The sequence below is a fragment of the Cetorhinus maximus genome, chromosome 5, assembly GCF_964194155.1.
Source record: "Cetorhinus maximus chromosome 5, sCetMax3.hap1.1, whole genome shotgun sequence".
NCBI lineage: Eukaryota > Metazoa > Chordata > Chondrichthyes > Lamniformes > Cetorhinidae > Cetorhinus > Cetorhinus maximus.
The window spans coordinates 73,187,842-73,209,195 of NC_135883.1; the positions used below are offsets into that span (position 1 = coordinate 73,187,842).

At 41.8% G+C, this 21,354-nt stretch overlaps 1 protein-coding gene across 5 annotated transcripts in view; it reads right to left on the minus strand.

Annotated features, from left to right (window-relative positions):
- Positions 1–21,354, minus strand: part of supt3h (SPT3 homolog, SAGA and STAGA complex component) — a 517,619-nt gene that overhangs the window by 121,818 nt on the left and 374,447 nt on the right. For all 5 annotated transcript variants that reach the window (XM_078542020.1, XM_078542019.1, XM_078542018.1 and 2 more), the window contains 2 exons: positions 18,282–18,357; positions 117–229 (listed from right to left, as the gene is read on the minus strand). In XM_078542020.1, coding sequence (XP_078398146.1) covers positions 117–229; positions 18,282–18,357 — 189 coding nt within the window. The remainder of the gene's footprint in view (positions 1–116; positions 230–18,281; positions 18,358–21,354) is intronic.

Genomic DNA, 21,354 nt, shown 5'->3' on the forward strand with positions numbered 1-21,354 from the left:
CTGTTATAGTCATTGTAACATAGTTGCAAAATCGCATGTTGCCTTTGTTTCAAATTTAAATTAAATTTATTTCATGTATTATTAAGACATTCCATTTTATAAAGTATGCACATTACCTGGGCCACTGTCTCCTGGGCTATATATGCCATGATCTCTAATGCAACTGGATTAGGCTTGACCTCCATGCTGCTGCAATCCAACCAGTCCTTAAACTTTGTTGACTTCTTGGCTGTCAATTACAAATATAGTAAATGAAACATTCATTTATATGAGAAAAACACTGTGCTGCTATGCACTTTACAGCAGCAAACCTGTGACATGGCTGTGAGGATGTCAAATTTTTTAACGTGTCATCATGACCTAAAAAACACTAGTTAGCATCGAAGAACTAGTTCACAAACACACTACAAATTCAAGTCGTTAAAAACATCACTTTTTCCTTTGTTTGCAAAGTACACCTGTGTTCACCAACTGATATCTTAGCAAATCATTTGTTCCGGCCTTTAGTTACATGAAATGCTGGCTTTGTATTCTCCTAATATATAAGCTGTAACATTTAAATATCGCAAGAGTTGCCAACCTTTCAGGAAGAAGTAAATTGTATATCGACAAATGACACAAGCTTAAAATGTAATATATACAAGCAATGCAACTGGTATTCCCACTTTCACCATGAATATACCATGCAGAGAATCTGAAATCCAGCCCATCAGTACATCTTTTGTCATGCTTTGTTTCTACCTATTTAATTCGAATCTATAATATGCTCTTATACCTTGTTTCTAATTGTCATTTTTTGTCTCACATATTTGCTCACAATCTCTCAGTGCCTCAATCATTTTCTCATTTTCCCCCACCTCACATTCCTTCTCGCCATCCCTCACACACCTCCTTGTCTTTCTGATTCAATTCCAACTTTCTTACTCTCTCTTTCATCCTGTCTCTCATTGCCACTGTTCCAATTTCTTTCATTCTCTTTACCTCTTTGTATGTATCTTATTTTCTTTTGCAACAAAAAGTGAAAATACTAGAAGCACTCAGCAGGTCAAGTAGCATCTGTGGTAAGAACTGACAAATTGCCATTTCTGGTCTAGGCCCATTGTCAGAAGTGGATAATTCTATCTTTTTAAATTAGTCAAGGATGAATAAGGTAAGACATATAAAAAATACAGATAACTACCCTAGAGATTAGCTTGAATTAGTTTTAGGCGCAAGAAAAAACTTTGCCAAGAGTTTCTTCAGGAGATTAAATGGTTTGGATAGATTGCCAGAAGCTATATTGCAAACAGACTGTGGAAAGAATGGATTGGAAAGGCAAAATAAGCTTTTCACATTCTATGTTTTCAATGTTGCTGTAGCTGTCATTGGTGGCATGCTGTGCAATTTAGTTGCTTCATTTCACGCACTTCTGCTCCCTCCCCAGCCTTGCTGGGGTTTTCCTTGTTTTCAGCATCCAACTGACCAGCCTCTGTATTCATCATCCTCCACCATTTTTGTCACCTCCAGAACGTCAACACCACAAAATACATCTTCCCCCCTTCTCCACTTTCAGCCTTCCAAAGAGACAATTTCCTCTGCGACACCCTGGTCCACTCCTCAGTCACTCCCAACAACCCCTCTCCTTTCAATGCAAGTGCAGGAGATGCAACACTTGCTCTCTTACCTTCTCTTTTCTCATTGTCCAACGCCCCAAACGCTCCTTCCACGTGTAACAGTGATTCATTTGTATTTCTTTCGATTTAATATACTGTATTCACTGCTCACTATTGTGGTCTCCTCTACATTAGGGAGACCAAATGCAGATCGGGTGACCACTTTGCAGAACAACTCCTTTCAGTCCGCAAGCTTGACCCCAAGCTTCCGGTGGCCTGCCCTTTTAATTCTCCATCTTGCTCCCACTATGACCTGTGTGCCTGGCTTCCTATAATGTTCTAATAAAGCTCAATGAAAGCTTGGGAAACGGCACTTCATCTTTCAACTGGGCTCTTTACAACCTCCCTGACAACACTGAGTTCAACAATTTTAGATCAAAGCTTCTGTTGCACGTTGTTTCCATTTCCTTTGCTGGCTTTGATTTTGCTCTCGTTACTCTTTTTTGCCTTTTTGTTTTTGGACGGCAGCTGTTAATGACACTGCCATTCATACCTCCTCTGGGCAGATCTTTTGGTTCTTTACTCATCCCATTATCACTCCCTTTGACCTATAGTAAAGGCTGTAATAGATATTTAGACCTTTATTCTTCTTAATCTCAGCATGGCTCCTGAGGTCTGCCCATGGTGGATACTGGGTAAGTTGGCATGGAGAGTGTCAGGGCAAAGGGTGGTGGATTGGCATGGGGCTACATGGGGCCAATGGAGTGGGTTGAGGGTATGGGTTAGCATGCAGGGTATACAGGGCCATTGAGGGTGGGTAGGGAGCATGGGTTGGTGCAAATTAATTTATTCTCTCCTACCTTCCACCCTATCACATTTCCTTTTCTTTCCTTTTCTCACCCTTTCCCCTTTTACTTCCTTCATAACTATTATATTTCTAACTTTTTCCAGTTCTGTTGAAACAACGCTGACCTGAAAAGTTAACTCTATTTCTCTCACCACAGATGCTGCCAGACCTGCTGCATATTTCCAGCATTTTCTGTTTTTGTTTAATTTCATGCCCTTCTGCTCTCTATCCTTCCCCTCCCTCCCCAATGGGGAGGTGGTGGCATTGTGGTACTGTCACTGGACTAGTCTTCCAGAGACCCAGGGTAATGATCTGAGGACCCGGGTTGGAATCCCACCATGGCAGATGGTGAAATTTGAATTTGAAATCTGGAATTAAAAGTCTGATGATGACCACAAAAGCTGATTGTTGTAAAAACCCATCTGGTTCACTAATGCCCTTTAGGGACTGGCCTACATGTGACTCCAGGCCCACAGCAATGTGGTTGACTCTTAAATGTCCTCTGAATATGGGCAATAAATACTGGCCTAGCCAATGATGCCCACACCCGCGAATGAATAAAAAATGAGGATTTTCCTCGTTTTCATCATCCACCCCACCAGCCTCTGTATTCATCATCCTCCACCAACATCCAGAGTATTTTGCTTTTGTGCTGTGAAATCTGCGCAGTAAAATTGGTCCAACTGTTTTGCCTCTCTTCTTACAACTTAAGATCCTAGCCCAAGTTTTCGTGGAGTCTCCGCAGACTTCAAAAAATGCCGGTGTGAATCAGATGGTTAAGTCCCATTTTTGACAGGTTCCATTTTCACTGGTAGATGAAAGGGGGCAGGGCATGTCTCATATGAGGGACTCCAGAATTCAGCAAGGAAACTTGAATTCAGTGCTGAGTTCAAACAGATCCCCTTTTTACTGCAGCAAGAGCATTAACACGAAGTGTGGGAGCTACAAATTTATGCAGTAGACATAAATGCTCTTGAAGGGTAGATAAGGCCTGTTGAACTGTCAAGCTGTGAAGTTATTTAAATTCCCAGCCCTTTAAAATAAAAATGGCTACCACAGTGAGAGTTGATAAAAAAAATTTGTTGTAGAAATTACAATAGGTGTTTATTGACATTACCCCAAGGAGTATTATTCCATTATTGATACCTTTCTGTTTTCCACAACCTATTATCATCTCAGTAGGGGACCCCAAGTTCCCAGTTTGATTGACAGCTGAAAGAGGTTATTAAAGGATTAGCTGTCTTTGATGTGGGTTTAGGAATACAAGTCTGTTTCTTTTTATAAGGGATTAAGTACTTGAAGGATTTCAAATGCTTTGAATGGACTTTCATGAATGTGAATCTTTTACTATAGTAAAGGCTGTAATAGATATTTAGACCTTTAGTTTATTTACTCAACATGGCTCCTCAGGTCTGCGCATGGTGGATACTGGGTAAGTTGGCATGGAGAGTGTCAGGGCAAAGGTTGGTGGATTGGCATGGGGCTACAAGGGGCCAATGGAGTGGGTTGAGGGCATGGGTTAGCATGCAGGGTATACAGGGCCATTGAGGGTGGGTATGGGGCATAGGTTGACATTGCTCGACATGGATGGGGCATGGGGAGTGGGTGGAAGGCGAGGGGATGTGAGAGGTGAGGATTAGAGGGCCTAATATTTAACAAAACAACTGGGACAAAGATCCAGAGAACCTAGGCGAGACTTTTAAACAGCCCACCGTGGCACTTAGCAGCTCCTAGTGTATCCCGTTTGCAACTGGGGATGGCAAGCCCAACTCTATCCTGCACCCACCTCCTGAAGCAAAGGTCCTGCCGTTCAGGTGAGAGTTTCTTGACTTTAAAAATTTCTCCACTCCTGTTATCTGACTCGGGAGTGAGGATCCAGGCCTCTGTTTCTATGCAGTGGCCTATCTACTGGAGTATTTTGCTTTGTGCTGTGAAATTAATCTCTGTGCAGTAAAATTGGTCCAACTCATTAGGGTACTTGTTACTAGTTGACAATTGAATTCAGAATCCAATCTCGTTCAATACTACTTATGAAATTATAGGATCATTCCATTATAGACGCTTTTATATGCATAACACATAGAATACAGCATCTGATGTAAGAAAACTGAACTTAGCTAAATAACTTTAAGCAGACTATTTTATGCTTAGCATAATGCCCAGCATATTCCACAGACAGTAAATTTGCAGAAGTAATAGAAAATCCTGTATGATCCTCAATCCTATATAAAGAATCCGATAAGATTCTCTCCTGAAGAACAAATTACAGCAGGTGGTATGCACATTAGAGTTGAATATGTCCCTACCATATATAGCAGATGTGTTAATGTGAGTTGTCCCCTCTACACGTTGAACAGTAAAACCAAAAAGCAAAGTATCTAAACTATTCTTAAAGATAGGATTTTTTACTTTTCAACTGCCTCTCCTAATTGTTATTATTTGCAACCAGAATTTCATCACTAAGACAAATGCACTTTAACAAGGTGTAAACAGCTGATTTGAAACTGCTTGAAGACTGGATTTTGGCTGGGATCAACACAGCCTTTTAAATGGGTAAATGCAGGTTAATTACTTACTGAATTCCCAAATTCCAATCAACAACCCTCTGTCAAAAGAAATGCATTTTAATCTCTTCTCACTGAATGGCAATTTAATTGGTGACCTCTTATCGCCAATTCCCAACCAGAGGAAACAGTCTTTCACTCAGTTCATCTAAACCCTTCAATATTTTTAAATGTTTCATTAAATCGCCACTTAGCCTTTGCCCCATTGAAAACAGTCCTAATATCGCAAGTCCCTTCTCATAACTGTAGCTTTCTACCCTTGATATCGTTCTGGTGGAATTGTTACAACCAGTTGAGGAGAGGTGAAACGACGCTCCCATTCTCCCACTCCTCATTTGACCGTAACAGGGCTTCATTTTTAAGGATTGAAAAAGGATCTGCTTTGCCAATTCTGTTAAATGTCCCACTATGCATGTAACGAGGTTGGAACATAGGAACAGGAGAAGGCAATTCAGCCTGTCGAACCTGCTCTGCCATTCAATACGATCATGACTGATCAAACACTTCAACGCCTTTTACCCACACTATCCCCATAACCCTTTACGTTATTGTTAATCAGAAATCTATCAACCTCCACCTTAAACATACTCAATGACTGAGCTTCCATGGCCCTCTGTGGTAAAGAATTCCAAAGATTCACAACTCTCTGAGTAAAGGTATTTCTCCTCATATCGGTCCTACATGGCTTCCGCGCTATTTTGAAATTGTGTCCTCTGGTTCCAGACTCCACAACCAAGGGAAGCATCTTACCTGCATCTACCCTGCCTATTCCTTTAACTTTTTTCTTATTTATTCATGGGATGTGGGCTTCGCTGGCTGGGCCAGCATTTTTATTGCCCATCCCTAGTTGCCCCTGAGAGGTGAACTGCCTTCTTGAGCCGCTGCAGTCCATGTGGTGTAGGTACATCCATAGTGCTGTTAGGGAGTTCCAGGGTTTTGACCCAGCGACAGTGAAGGAACGGCGATATGTTTCCAAGCCAGGACGTTGAGTGACTTGCAGGATAACTTCCACTTGGTGGTGTTCCCATCTATCTGCTGCCCTTGTCCTTCTCGATGGTAGTGGTCGTGGGTTTGGAAGGTGCTGTCGAAGGAGCCTTGCTGAATTCCTGCAGTGCATCTTGTAGATGGTATACTTTGCTGCTACTGTGCGTCTGTGGTGGAAGAAGAGAATGTTTGTGGATCCAATCAAGCAGGCTACTTTGTCCTGGATGGTGTCAAGCTTCTTGAGCATTGTGGAAGCTGCATTCCTCCAGGCAAGTGGAGAGTATTCCATCAAATTTCTGACTTGTGCCTTGTAGATAGTGGACAGGTTTTGGGGAATCAGGAGGTGAGTTACTCAGAATCTCACAGTGCAGAAGAGGCCCTTTGGCCCATCGAGTCTGCACTGACACATGAGAAACACCTGACCTACCTACCTAATCCCATTTACTAGCACTTGGCTAGATCCTGCCTTATTTTACTAAAATCCACTCTCCCCAAATCCAAAACATTTTTTTGCAACTTGTCTATTTCTTTGTCCATAACAAACTTAAACTGTACCATGTTGTGGTCGCTATCACTAAAATGCTCCCCCGCCACCACCTCAGCCACCTGTCTGGCTTCATTCCCCAGAATTAGGTCCAGCACTGCGCCATCCCTTGTTGAACCCTCTACGTATTGACCTAAAAAATTCTTCTGTACACATTTCAAGAAATCCACTCCATCCAAGCCCTTAACACTATGTCTATCCCAATTAATGTTGGGAAAGTTGAAAAGACCTAATATAATTACCCTATTGTTATTGTTTTTACACACCTCCGTAAATTGTGCACAAATTTACACCTCAATTTCCCATTGACTATCTGGGGGGTCTATAATAAACACCTAACAATGTGGCTGCCCCTTTTTTATTCCTACCCACAAAGCTTCATTCAATGTTCCCTCCAAGATATCATCTCTCCTTACTGCAGTAACTGACTCCTTAACTAATAATGCAATGCCTCCTCCTCTTTTACCCTCTCCCCTGTCTCACCTGAAGATTCTATATCCCGGAATGCTGAGCTGCCAATCCTGCCCCTCCCTCAACCATGGCTCAGTGATGGCTACGATATCACAATTCCACATGTCAATCCTCACCCTTAACTCATCCGTTTTACTTTTCGCACGATTCCTAGCCTCTGACCTGCTTTTATAGCCACAGTATTTATATGGCTAGTCCAGTAGTTTCTGGTCAATGATAACTCCCAAAATATTGATATTGGGGAATTTAGCGATTGTAATGCCTTTGAACATCAAGGGGGTGATGGTTGGATTCTGTCTTGTTGGAAATGGTCATTGCCTGGCACTTGTGTGGTGCGAATATTATTTGCCGCTTGTCAGCCTAAGACTGGATATTGTCCAGCTCTTGCTGCATTTGGGCATGGACTGATACAGTATCTGAGGAGTTGCAAATGGTGCTGAACATTGTGCAATCATCAGCAAATATCCCCACTTCTGACCTTATGAAGGAAGGAAGGTCATTGATGAAGCAGGTGAAGATGGTTGGGCCCAGGACACTACCCTGAGGAACTCCTGCAGTGATGTCTTGGAACTGAAATGACTGACCACCAAAAACCACAACCATCTTCCTTTGTGCTAGGTACGACTCCAAACAGCAGAGAGTTTTCCCCGATTCCCATTGACCTCAGTTTTGCTGGGGCTCCTTGATGCCACACTCTGACAAACGCGGCCTTGATGTCAAGGGCAGTCACTCTCATCTCAACTCGGGAGTTCAGCTCTTTTGTCCATGTTTGAACCAAGGCTGTAATGAGGTCAGGAGCTGAGTGGCCCTGGCGGAACCCAACCTGGATGTCAGCGAGCAGGTTATTGCTAAGCAAGTGCCACTTGATAGCACTGATGATGACGCCTTTCATTACTTTACTGATGATCAAGAGTAGACTTATGGGGCAGTAATTGGCCGGGTTGGATTTGTCCTGCTTTTTGTGTACAGACATACCTGGGCAATTTTCCACATTGCCGGGTAGATGCCAGTGTTGTAGCTGTGCTGGAACAGCTTTGCTAGTGACCCAGCAAGTTCTGGAGCACAAGTCCTCAGTACTATTGCTGGAATATTGTCAGGGCCCGTAGCCTTTGCAGTATCCAGTGCTTTCAGCCGTTTCTTAATATCCCATGGAGTGAATCGAATTGGCTGAAGACTGGCATTTGTAATGCTGGGGACCTCCAGAGGAGGCCGAGGTGGATCATCCATTCGGCACCTTTGGCTGAAGATTGTAGCAAATGCTACAAATGTACTGATGTGTTGGGCTCCTCCTTCATTGAGGATGGGGATATTTGTGAAGCCTCCTCCTCCAGTGAGTTATTTAATTGTCCACCACCATTCACGGCTGGATGCGGCAGGACTGCAGAGCTGATCCGTTGGTTGTGGGATCTCTTAGCTCTGTTTATCACTTGCTGCTTATGCTGTTTGGCATGGAAGTAGTCCTATGTTATAGCTTCACCAGTTTAACGCCTCATTTTTAGGTATGCCTGTGCTGCTCCTGGCATGCCCTTCTGCACACTTCATTGAACCAGGGTTGATCCCCTGGCTTGATGGTAATGGTAGAGTAGGGGATATGGTGGATATGAGGTTACAGGTTGTGTTCAAGTACAACTCTGCTGCTGATGGATGCCCAGTCTTGAGTTGCTAGATCTGTTCGAAATCTATTCCATTTAGCACGATGGTAGTGCCACACAACACAACAGAGGGTATCCTCAATGTGAAGGTGGCACTTCTTCTCCACAATGACTGGACATGGACAGATGCATCTGTGGCAGGCAGGTTGAGGTCAAGTATGTTTTTCCCTCTTGTTGGTTCCCTCACCACATGTCACAGACCTAGCAGCTATGTCATTTAGGACTCGGCCAGCTCAGTCAGTACTGGTGCTACTGAGCCACTCTTGGTGATGGACATTGGAGTCCCAGAGTACATTCTGTGTACTCACTGAGTACTCAGAAGCACTGAGTACCCTCAGTGCTTCCTCCAAGTGGTGTTCAACATCGAGGAGCACTGATTCACCAGCTGAGGGAGGGCGCTACATGGTTATCAGCAGGAGGTTTCCTTGCCCATGTTTGACCTGATGCTATGAGACAGAGTCGATGTTCAATACTCCCAGGGCAACTCTGCCGTTGGGACAGGACACACCCAGGGATGGCGATGATTCCGTGAGGATGACTATGTCAGACTGTTGCTCGACTAGTCTGTGAGACAGCTCTCCCAATTTTGGCACCAGCTCCCACATGTTAGTAGGGAGGACTTTGCAGGGTCCACAGGGCTGAGATTGCCAGTTTCCGGTGCCTAGGTCGATAATGCCCCTGAAGGACATTAGTGAGCCAGAGGGGTTTTTACAACAATCGGCGTTTGTGTTTAGTTTTAATTAGTTTTAAGTCCAGATTTTTATTGAATTCAAATTTCACCATGTGCCATGGCAGGATTCGAACCCTGGGTCTCTGGATTACTAGTCCTGCGGCAATACCATCAGCTACACCATCAGCTCCCCTTGTAGTACTTTGTAGGTTTCAATGAGATCACCTCTCATTATTCGAAACTCTAGAGAATACAGGCCCAGTTTCCCCAATCTTTCTTTATAAAACAGTTCCGCCATCCCGGAACAAGTCTGGTGAACCTACATTGCATTCCCTCTGTGGCAATAATATTCTTTCTGAGGTAAGGGGACCAAAACTGCACACAGTACTCCAGATGCTGTAGCCAAGCTGCTATACAATTGAAGCAAGACTTCGCTACTCCTGTACTCAAATCCTCTTGCAATAAAGGCTAACATTCCATTAGCCTTCCTAATTACCTACTGCACTTGCATGTTAGCTTTCAGTGACTTATGGACAAGGGCACCCAGGTCCCTTTGTACACCTACACCTTCTAATCTCTTACCCTTTAGGAAATACTCTACACATTTATTCCTTCTACCAAAGTGGATAACCTCGCATTTTTCCACATTATCTTCCATCTGCCTTTTTCTTACCCACTCACTAAGTCTGTCCAAATCCTCCAGTAGCCGCTTTACATCTTCCTCACAACACACATTCCTGCTTCGCTTTGTGTCATCCGCGAACTTGGAAATACTACATTTGGTCCCCATACCCAAATCATTGATATATATTGTGAACAGCTGGGGTCCAAGTACTGATCCTTGGGGCACCCCACTAATCAGAGCCTGCCAACGCAGGAATGACCTGTTTATTCCTACTCTCTGTTTTCTGCCTGTTAGCCAATCCTTAATCCATGCCAGTATATTGCCTCCTATCCCACTACCCATGCCCCATCCATGTAGAACAATGTCAACCCATGCCCCCTACCCACCCTCAATGGCCCTGTATACCCTGCATGCTAACCCAAACCCTCAACCCACTCCATTGCCCCCTTGCCAATCCACCAACCTTTGCCTTGACACCCTCCATGCCAATTTACCCAGTATCCACCATGGGCAGGCCTCAGGAGCCAGGTTGAGATTAAATAAAATAAAGGCCTAAATATCAATTTTATTGGTAACGTCCTCAAAAAAACTCCAACAAGTTCGTCAAAGATGATTTCTCATTTGCAAATCCATGCTGACTATGCCCAATGAGACCATGATTATTCAAATATCCATTTATCACATCATTTATAATATATTCTAGCATTTTCCCTACTACTGATGTGTGACTAACAGGTCTGTAGTTCCCTGTTTTCTCTCTCCCTCCCTTCTTAAATAGTGGGATGACATTTGTTACCTTTCAATCTTCAGAAACCATTCCATATAGAATTTTGGAAAATGATCACCAATGCATCCACTATCTCAATAGCAACCTCTTTCAATATTCTGGGATGCAGAATATCAGGTCCTGGGGACTTATCAACTTTCAGTCCCATTAATTTCTCCAATACAACCTTCTGACTTAAACTAATTTCTTTCAACTCCTTATTCTCCCTAGTCCCTTGGATCTCTAAATCTGGGTCATTTCCTGTATCTTCATCAGTGAAAACAGACACAAAGTAATCATTTAGCTTTTCTGCCATTTCTCAATTCCCCATTATGAATTCTCCTGACTCTGGCCTTTAATGGACCCACATTTGTCTTAGCCAAACGCTTCCTTTATACATACCTATAGAAGCTTTTACAGTCCATTTTTATGCTTTTTGGTAGATTGCATTCATATTCTATTCTCCCTTTCTTTACCAGTTCCTTAGTCTTCCATTGCTGTATTCTAAAAATCTCCCAATCCTCAGGTTTACTATTACATCAGACAACTTTATAAGCCTTTTCTTTTAATCTTATACAATCCTTAACTTCCTTTGTCAGCCATGGTTGACTGACTTTTTTTGGGTTTTTGCACCTTGAAGGAATGTATAGGTGCTGTAAGCTATGTAATAGTTCTTTGAAGACTATTCATTGCCTATGTACAGTCATACCATTTAACGTATTTTCCCAATCCACCTCAGCCAATTTGTCCCTCATGCCTTCATAATTTCCTTTCTTTAACTTTAACACCCTTGCTTCAGAGTAAACTACCTCACTTTCAAACATAATGAAAAATTCTATCATATTGTGGTCACTCATCCCTAAAGGTTCTTTTCCAACAAAATTGTTAATTAGCCCTTTTTCATTACATAATACTAGATCTAAAATAGCCTGTCCTCTGGTCTACTCAACATACTGCTCTAGAAAACCATCTCTAACACACTCCAGAAATTTGTCTTCCACACCCCAGAAATTTGTCTTCCACAGCATTAGTGCTCAATTGGTTTACCCAGTCTATATGCAGATTGAAGTCACCCATGATTACTGTATTGCCCATGCTACATGCTTCTCTCATCTCCTGATTAATACCATGCCCCGCATTACCATTACAGTTTGGTGGCTGATAAACAACTCCAACCAATGTCTGCTGCCCTTTATTGTTTCTTAGCTCCACCCAAACAGATTCCACACACTGTTCTTCCGACCTGAGGTCCTCCCTTACTAATGCACTGATCCCATCCCTTATTATCAGCGCAACTCCACCTCCTTTCCCTTCTTGTTTGTCATTCCTAAACATCGAATATCCTTGAATGTTCAGTTCCCAGTCTTGGTCACCATGCAGCCTTGTTTCTGTAATGGCAATTATATCATACACATTTACCTTTATTTGTGCCTTTAGATCATCTACCTTATTGCGAGTGCTGTGCGCATTCAGGTAGAGTGCCCTTAACTTTGTCTTTTTGACATCATTCCGCATTCGAAGCATACTCAATGCTGTGCTTTGTTTCTCCTGCCTTCTGGTCTCACTGCTACTTCCTGTTTCTAACTTTACTTTCTTCCAATTTGGGCCACCCCTCAGGTTCCCACCTCCCTTGGCAATCTAGTTTAAACCAACCTCAACAGCACTAGCAAATCTCCCTGTGAGTATATTCGTCCCAGTCCTGTTGAGATGTAACCCATCCAGCTTGTACAGGCTCCAGCACCTGCCCCAGAACTGGTCCCAATGCTTCAGAAATCTGATGCCTTCTCTCCTACACCAGTTCTCCAGCCACGTATTTAATCGATCTATCCTCCTATTCCTATGCTCACTAGCATGTGGCACAAGGAGTAATCCTGAGATTACTGTTCTTGAGGTCCTGCTTTTTAATTTCCTTCCAAACTCCCTGAAATCTGCTTATCCCTCTTCCTACCTATGTCGTTGGTACCAATGTGGACCATGACTTCTGGCTGACTTTCTCCCCCTCGCGCCGAAGGGTGTCCTGCAGCTGCTCCATGTCATCCTTGACCCTGGCACCAGGGAGGCAGCTCACCATCCTGGAGTCACGTTTACTGCCACAGAAACGCCTGTCTGATCCTCTAACTATGGAATTCCTTATCACTATTGCCTTTCCATTCTTCTTCCTCCCGCCCTGTACAGCTGAGCCGCCAGTGGTGCCAGAGGCTTGGCTCTGGCTGCACTCCCCTGAGGAACCATCACCCTCATCAGCATCCAAATTGGAAAACCGATTAGCAAGCAAGATAGGCTCAGGGGACTCTTGCAATACCTGCCTGGTTCTCTTAGACTGCGTGGTGGTCACCCATTCCCTCTCTGACCTGTGATGCGACCACCTCCATAAACGTGCTATCCACGTAGTCCTCTGCCTCGTGGATGCACAACAGTGACTCCAGCCACCGCTCAAGCTCCAAACCCCAGAGCTCAAGCTTGTGCAGCTGGTTCCTACAGATGTGTTTGTCGGGAACACATAGTGCGTCCATGACTTCACACATACCTCAGGATGTGCACTCCACCTGGCTGAGCTGACCTGCTATCCTGTAATTCTAAAAACTATTTATTACACTTAGAATAAGTAGAATGTGTAGAATAAATTACTAGTAACTTAACTTTACTACGCTTACACTAACTTTATCTTACTTTGGTTTACTTTAATTCACTTTGACTTGGTTTAACTTTACTTCCCTATTGCTAGCGCTCCTTACTGAAAACCAAGTAGCTACTTCTTTATAAATTATACGTTTTTCTAGTTTTAAGCTATTAAAACACCCCCCCCAACAGCAGCTTCTCACCAACCAATGGACTTGCGGTTTTCCTGTGGTGTCACTCCTGAATTTTTTCATACTCAGCCTGCTGCCCGAGTAGAGGTGTCCCTCGCAGGTCTGGCTGTCTCCCCTCCCAGAAGGTGAGTTCAGTTGGAGAGAGATACTTAGACAGGTTTTTTTTAGGTTAAACAAAGAACAAGGTAAGTTTATTTAAACTATTTCCAAGCTAAAAAAATGAGAAAAACGCAACACCATTCATAAGGTCACACACATTCGTCTGGGCCCACACACACACACACACACACACACACACACACACAAGTCCAGATGGCAGAGTAAGTGGCTAGGATTATAAGGATTTTAAAGTTCATGAAAGAAAAAATGGAGTATACAGTTAGCTGTTCCTTGATTGGTCTTGATGCAGTGATTCAACATTGCAGCTGTTTAGTTTAGCTGTGCTCCTGAATGCAGTCATACGGAGCAAATTTTCATGTTTTAAAATATCTCGGTTCGCAGTCGGTTTCTTCTTAGGGTGATCACTTTATAAACTGGGCGCAGTACTTCCAGAGAGAGAAAGAGAAGGCACGTGGCTCCAAAAACCTGGTTCAGTGCAGTGTTCTCCTTTTCACTTCTTCCTCGCTCCTGCCTGACAGGGGTTCCCTTAAAATACCTTGCTGGTAATATATTTCAGAGGGGCTTCATTAGTTCATGTTTGCTGCAGTTATTGTTTCAGAACAGGTAATTGAATTATGATGTCTCATCTCAGAAATTTGATTTGCAAAGTCTCAATATGGTGAGAATAGTCAGGAAATTGAGTCTTTCACACTCCCCGGAGGGTTGATTATCTGTCTTCATTCCCACTTGGAACTGCTAAATTGTATTTTGTAGCAGCTCAGCCTGTCTGGGCTGTTTTTTTAAATTCATTTACAGGATGTGGGCTGCACTGGCTAGACCAGCATTTATTGCCCATCCCTAGTTGTCCTTGAGAAGGTGATGATGAGCTGCTTTCTTGAACCGCTGCAGTCCATGTGGTGTAGGCACACTCACAGTGCTGTTAGGAAGGCAGTTCCAGGATTTTGACCCAGCGAAAGTGAAGGAACGGCGATATATTTCCAAGTCAGGATGGTGAGTGACTTGAAGAGGAACTTCTAGGTGGCGGTGTTCTCTTCTATCTGCTGCCCTTGTCCTTCTAGATGGTAATGATCGTGGGTTTGAAAGGTGCTGTTGAAGGAGCCTTGGTGAATTCCTGCAGTGCATCTTGTAGATGGTACACACTGCTGCTACTGTGCGTCAGTGGTGGAGGGAGTTTCTTAAATAAAAACATAACTGCCAGTATAGGGTTCCAGTTTAAGATCCAGCCACAGAAGAAAATCAGAAATCATATCTTCAAAAACCACATCCTCGTAACAGAATTGACACTGCATATCCTACTGCATTAATGTGTTCCTCTGTAATGAGCACTCCAAATCATCTAGTGTTTTAACTTTGGCTTAACCGATTGTTGTACAAATTCATCATTACTCTTGCACTCTATGCCCCTATTTATAAAACTCAAAATGCTGTCGGTCTTTTTTATGGCTTTATCTGCCTGCATTAATACTTTCAGGAAATTATGCATTTAAAATCCTAGGGACACTCTGTTCATCCACATTCTTCAGCAACATTATTTTGATATTTTTTTTATTCATTCATGGGGTGTGGGCTGCGCTGGCTGGGCCAGCATTTATTGCCCATCCTTAGTTGCCCTTGAGAAGGTGGTGGTGAGCTGCCCTCTTGAACCGCTGCAGTCCTTGTGGTGTAGGCACACCCACAGTGCTGTTAGGAAGGGAGTTCCAGGAATTTGACACAGCGACAGTGAAGGAACGGTGATATATTTCCAAGTCAGGATAGTGAGTGACTTGGAGGGAAACTTCCAGGTGGTGGTGTTCCCATATGTCTGCTGCCCTTGTCCTTCTAGATGATAGTAGCCGTGGCTTTGGAAGGTGCTTGTGAATTTGCACCTGATAAAAATTGTGGCAACTCAATTCTAAGATTAATTCCACTTTTTTTGCTGGAAATTAAAATGGATAGAGAAACAATTTGCCTGACTTACAGCTGCTAAATTATTTTATGAATTAGTTAAGGCTCTTTGAAAGGTAATGAATTGTCCTAATTAGTGCGAGATTTTGCATTCTGCAACTACTATATTGGCATATTCTCACATCTGCTTACAAAAAGTTTGTTAATGTTTAATGTAAATGTACTTCATGATCCCTGTCAATATTCGTATGTGAAAATAGGTAAACAAGCAGTCTTCATCAATCTGACAGAGCTGATGATAGAAATAAATAGTTCAGTAAAGATCTAAACTGGAAAAACATGTTTGATACAGACCAGTGATTTGAAACCTCACCAGATCACAAATGGAAACTTCTTTTTAAAATGCCATATTGAATGAGAGGTTTTTTTGCAAATCACCCACTCTTCATGTGTGTACATTTTAAAATATCTGACTATTTTATTTACAAAATTTGGGTAATCTCATACGATGTTAACATGCTTGTCCTCAGCAGTCGCCAATTACATTCAACATTGTAACTGGTCGTCTATTAGAAAGAGTAATCACCAGTCAGGAACTGGTGATAGATGGAGGATAAACAGTTAGTTTGTTGTTCAATACAACTCATTTTCACCCTTCCATAAACCACTCCTCTCTGGTGTATCCTATACGTATATTTTGTTGATCATGATCAGCACCACACAACAATATTTTCTGCTGAGAATGAATCCCAGACTATGACTGTATCAGAGCAGCTGCACTTCAAAGGCAGGAAGGGATAAAGACATTTTGTGGAGTTTTAGTTCAAAACATAGTCACCAGCCATTTCAGGTCCTAGCAAAAACCACTCATTTTTACAGCTCAATAACTAACCCAGCAAAGTCAATTACTTCTCAGCATTTGCTAGAGAAATGAAACACATATAAAGGAGCAGCAGATTGTTTTGCTCAGAATGTCTGTGCTGTGGTTCAGTGTAATGTTATTTGAAATGCTGCATCTACTGAACCAGATATTCAAAAATAATTATTCTCTCAAGTCACACTGAAAAGGAGATTGAGAGATCTGTTGCAACATTTGAATCTACAGAATGAGAGTCTGTTTAAATAATGACAATTATTCTGTTTTTGTCTGTGTTAGAATCATGTGCAACTTTGTCATGATTTAATTGCTTTCTTCTGTGTTTGTGACCTTTAACCTAACTCTTACTCATCTATTAACAAAATCTCGAGGTAGTGAGCAAGCTTTCTAATTTACAACCTGTATTGTACTAGTTCACAAACACTTCCAGTAACTAAGTTATAAATGTCGATATTCATTAATTATGTGAACACAGTATTTAGCCTTGGAATGTGCAGCTGTAGCCAAGTTGGCCTGAAATGAATGGACATCTCGGCAGGAAGTTTTAAAAGCTAGATGCACTGTTAGTTAAGAAAAAGATTCCTTTTATGCTGAGGTTATTTGTGATCAGTCAATGTGCACTAGTTGCTAATGGTCCAGAGCTTGTACAGTTATACTGACTGCAAGATGTTAATTCTTTCACTCTTGATTTAATGTACAGAACCTACAATTATCTTGTACAAAATTGTTCATTTCAAATTACTGTTAAAGATAATTTTACAAAATTAAATGCTAGTAGGGAGCCTCATCCACAAGAGCGCATAAAGAAAATGTAGGTACAAAGTTTTAGCATTAATGTTAATGGTCAGATATTGTAGGGGCTTGCACTTAAATTCTCAATAATCACTCCTGGCACAATTTCATTGTATCAGACCTTAAATTTGTGAAGTCCTCTACAAAACAAAGTCTTCCAGTGTAAAATTACAAAATTCTGTTCCTTAAGTAAAATACAAACTAAATTTGTAATCACAAACCTGAAATATTTAACTTTCCTGATAACCAAATTTTTGGTACTGATTAAAAAAATTTAAAATTTTATCTTTGATAACATCATGAATCTATATGTGACATATCGTACCCAATTACCTAATTTATACATAGCTAAGTATTTAATGCGTACACTTGGCTTTAAGATTGCCCAGATATAAGATAACGCTTCTACTTTCCAGTCAAAAAAAGAAATGCATTTACTGGGATGGGATAAAATGGAGTAAAAGATCAAAGGCACAGAAAGCAGATGTTGAATACTGCAACTGCTCACTCCACATGTGACACAGTGACTAGTATCGCAACCCATTACCCACTGTATTTACGTTGCAGTGACCAACCTCCCACCCCACTGTAATTACATAGAAGTGGCTAGTCTCCCACCCAATTGTAACTAACTGTAATCTCCCACTCCACTTTAATAAACCCTAGAATCATGCCCAATGTTGCAATATATCAACAGCCTCCTTTATATAGAACCATTAATGTAGAAGAATAACACAAGTTGTTTCAGAGATGTAATCAGAAATAAATAGGTGTTAACTCAAAGGAGAGGATTTTAGGAGGGATGACCAAAAGCTTAACTGCAAAAAGATTTTAAGGAGGAACTTGAAGGCGGAGGAGGTGAAGGGGTTGATAGAGTGTTGGAGGAGTTTAGATAGGGAATCTGTCCTCCTTTAACCTCTTCAATCACATCAATTTTGCCCTAATATGTAGCATACATGCATGTCATTTTAAAGACTACAGGAGCAGTAGTATCATTTTAGATACAATGTAAAAATGAGAGTAGTAGTGTAATTGGAATTTCATTAATTTCATTCACATTTACCAAGGTTTGACTGTACTCACCAAAACTCAGCTGGCGGCTCTCGGAGTACTCTGCATATTGGGATGAATCCATCATTCGAGTTTGGCGCTCAGCTCTCTAGAACACAAAAGTAATTGGCTACATTATTTTGAAACTGGATGCTGCAGCCTAAAGGGTTAACAAATTTGTTTCAAAACAACCGTTAGAACAAAAATAAAAACTAGTGTATTTCTGAAATGACTACATACAAAGGGGCTTTTGTGTTTTTAAATTTGAGGCAATATTCTCATGCTAATATTCTGGATGAACTGAATTGACACTGTATAATGCACACAAAAGATAAAATATGAAAATACTGTCCTTGGAATCCTTTATATTAAATATTATGAAGCAGCATAATTTAAATTGTCATTATACAGATTAAAAACTAACTCAATTATTACATGCTTTTTAATGTGCTTGACACTTCGTGGGTAAAAATTATTTCTGTAAAAAGTGACAGAATTTTTGTCAAAATGTACATTCATTACAGGAATGCAAATGCAAAATACTGTAGAGCCTGAAGTGCATGTTCACAGATCCCTGAAGATAGCAGCACAGGCAGACAAGGTAAAGAAGGCATGTGGGATACTTTCCTTTATTAGCCAAGGTATGGAACCTGAGAGCTGAAAGGTTTGCCAGAACTGTATAAAACAGTAGAAAGGCCACAGCTGCAGTACATATACAGTTTTGGTCACCACAATACACAAAGAATATGATGGCATTAGAGAAGTGATTTGCAAGGATGTTGCCAGGAATAGAGAATTTTAACTCTAAGAAAAGATTGGACAGGATAGGTTTCTTTCTTTGGACAGAAAAGGCTAAAGGGAGATTCAGTTGAGATGCGTAAAATTATGGGACAACTAGATAGAGTGGATAGGAAAGGCCTACTTCCCTTAGCAGAAAGGGCAATAACCAGGAGGAATAGATTTAAAGTAATTAGCAGAAGGATTAGAGGGATGTTGAGGAAAATATGTTTTCACCCAGAGTCTGGAACGCACTGCCTGAAAGGGTAGTAGAGACAAAAACCCTTATCACATTTTAAAAATACTTCAATATGCTTTGAAGTGCAATAACCTGTAGGGCTATGTACCAAGAGCTGGAGAGTGGGATTAGACAGGACTGTTCTTTTTCGACTGACACAGACGATGGGCCAAATGGCCTCCTCCTGTGATGTAAAGTTCTATCTTTGGATGTTGGAAATCAGAAATAAAAATAGAAAGTCTGAAAATACCCGGCTGGGCAGCCAGCACCTGCAGAGACAGAACCAATTAATGTTTCAGGTTGATCGCCTTTCAACAGAACTGGGAAAAGCCACCAATTTTGAGCAAGTGCAGGGACAGAGAAAGGAGGGGAGAAAAGAACGAAAAGGAAGGTCTGTTATAGAGTGGACGGCAGGCCAGATTAAATGACGAAAGGGATGATGATGCAAGGCAAAAGGGGGTAGTAATGACAAATAAAGCAACAAAAGATGGATCTACAGGAGATGTAGATGGGAAAAGGAGAATCATTATCAATATCTACTGACTGAAAGATGACAGCAATGTTTATGATCTGCAATTGTTGAACTCAATGTTGAGTCCAGAAGGCTGCAAAGTGCCTAATCGAAAGGTGAAGTGCTGTTCCTTGAGCTAACATTAAGCTTTATTGGAAAAATATAAGAGGACGAGGACAGAGAGGTCAGAGTGAGAATGCAGTGACATATTAAAATAACAGGCTATTGGGAGCTTGGTGTCACACTTGCAGACTGAACAGAAGTGTTCCACAAAGCAGTCACCCAAACTGCCTTTGGTCTCTCCAGTGTAGAGAAGATCTCATGGAGAGCAGCAAATACAGTATACTAAATTGAAAGGCTGGATATTTTCAGACTTTCTATTTTTATTTCAGGTTTCCAGCCTCGAAAGGTAGAAACTTGACATCACAGGTCGTCGTCATTTGGCCGATCATGTCTGTGTCAGCCGAGAAAGAACAGTCCAGTCTAATCCCACTTTCCAGCTCTTGGTACGAGCAAATCACTGTTTCACCTGGAAAATGTGAGGTTGGAGTCTTGAACAGTGAGAAGTTCCTTTTATTAGGAACAAGGACGTAAGATAATGTTTTTTTTTGTTGTTGAGAAATTCAGGTGAAGGACCAAAACCTATTGAGCTGGACAGTACCAAGAACGAATAAAGTAGGAAAAAGGGTCAGGTAGTGCTAATTAAAAGGTAAAAGAGCAGCTGTTGCACCTCTTGCACTCTCATGGGAAGGTGCTGTAGGAGGCAGAAGTTGTTAAGGCTGATTGAGCAGTGGACTAGGATCTCTGGAGGAAACTGTCTCTGGTGATGGCATTATGCTGAAGGTGACAGAGGATGATCCGTTGAATGTGGAGGCTGATGGGATGGCGGCATGGCCCGGCAGAGGTAGGAGGAGATGTCAGGGTTGGCAATCAGCTGCTGCATGGTAGAGGTCTGATTCACTAAACAACAACAGCACCACCCTTGTCAGCAAATTTAATTACAATGTTCTCTCAGGTGAGTGCTGCAAGATCAGAGGCAGGTAAGTTAGCGTGAATGAGCACTATAGAAAACCTGAAATGGCCAATGTTGCACCGGCAGTTCTCAATGAAAAGACCTAGAGAGGGTAAGCAGTCCAAGGAAGGTGTCCAGGTAGAATAAACTCTGAATACGGGAGAAAGGGTCACTGTGCATCGGAAGGACTGCAAGCAGGGGGGCAAAGGTGATTGAAGAAGAGTTCAGCATTGTGCTAAGCTTAAAAATCACTGAGATAGGGACATTAGGGGATGAAGCTAAGGTCTTTGCTGAGGACTGATTGTTCAGGGTCGAAGAGGAGAGGAATCCAGTGCACTCAAGCAGCTGACTTCCTCCAAGGCATCATTAAATGTTTTTTATAATATGACAAGTGATAATTGCCAGGCTGACCAAATCCCAAAGGAAAACTTGGCCAAGTTATCACAATGATTCGCAATTTATATTTTTATTACGAGAAGGTATGTGCACTAAAGTCAGAAGTGGAGAGTCCACTACCACTTTTTGAGGCTTAAAATATTAAATTAAAACATTTATTCACAAAAGAAAA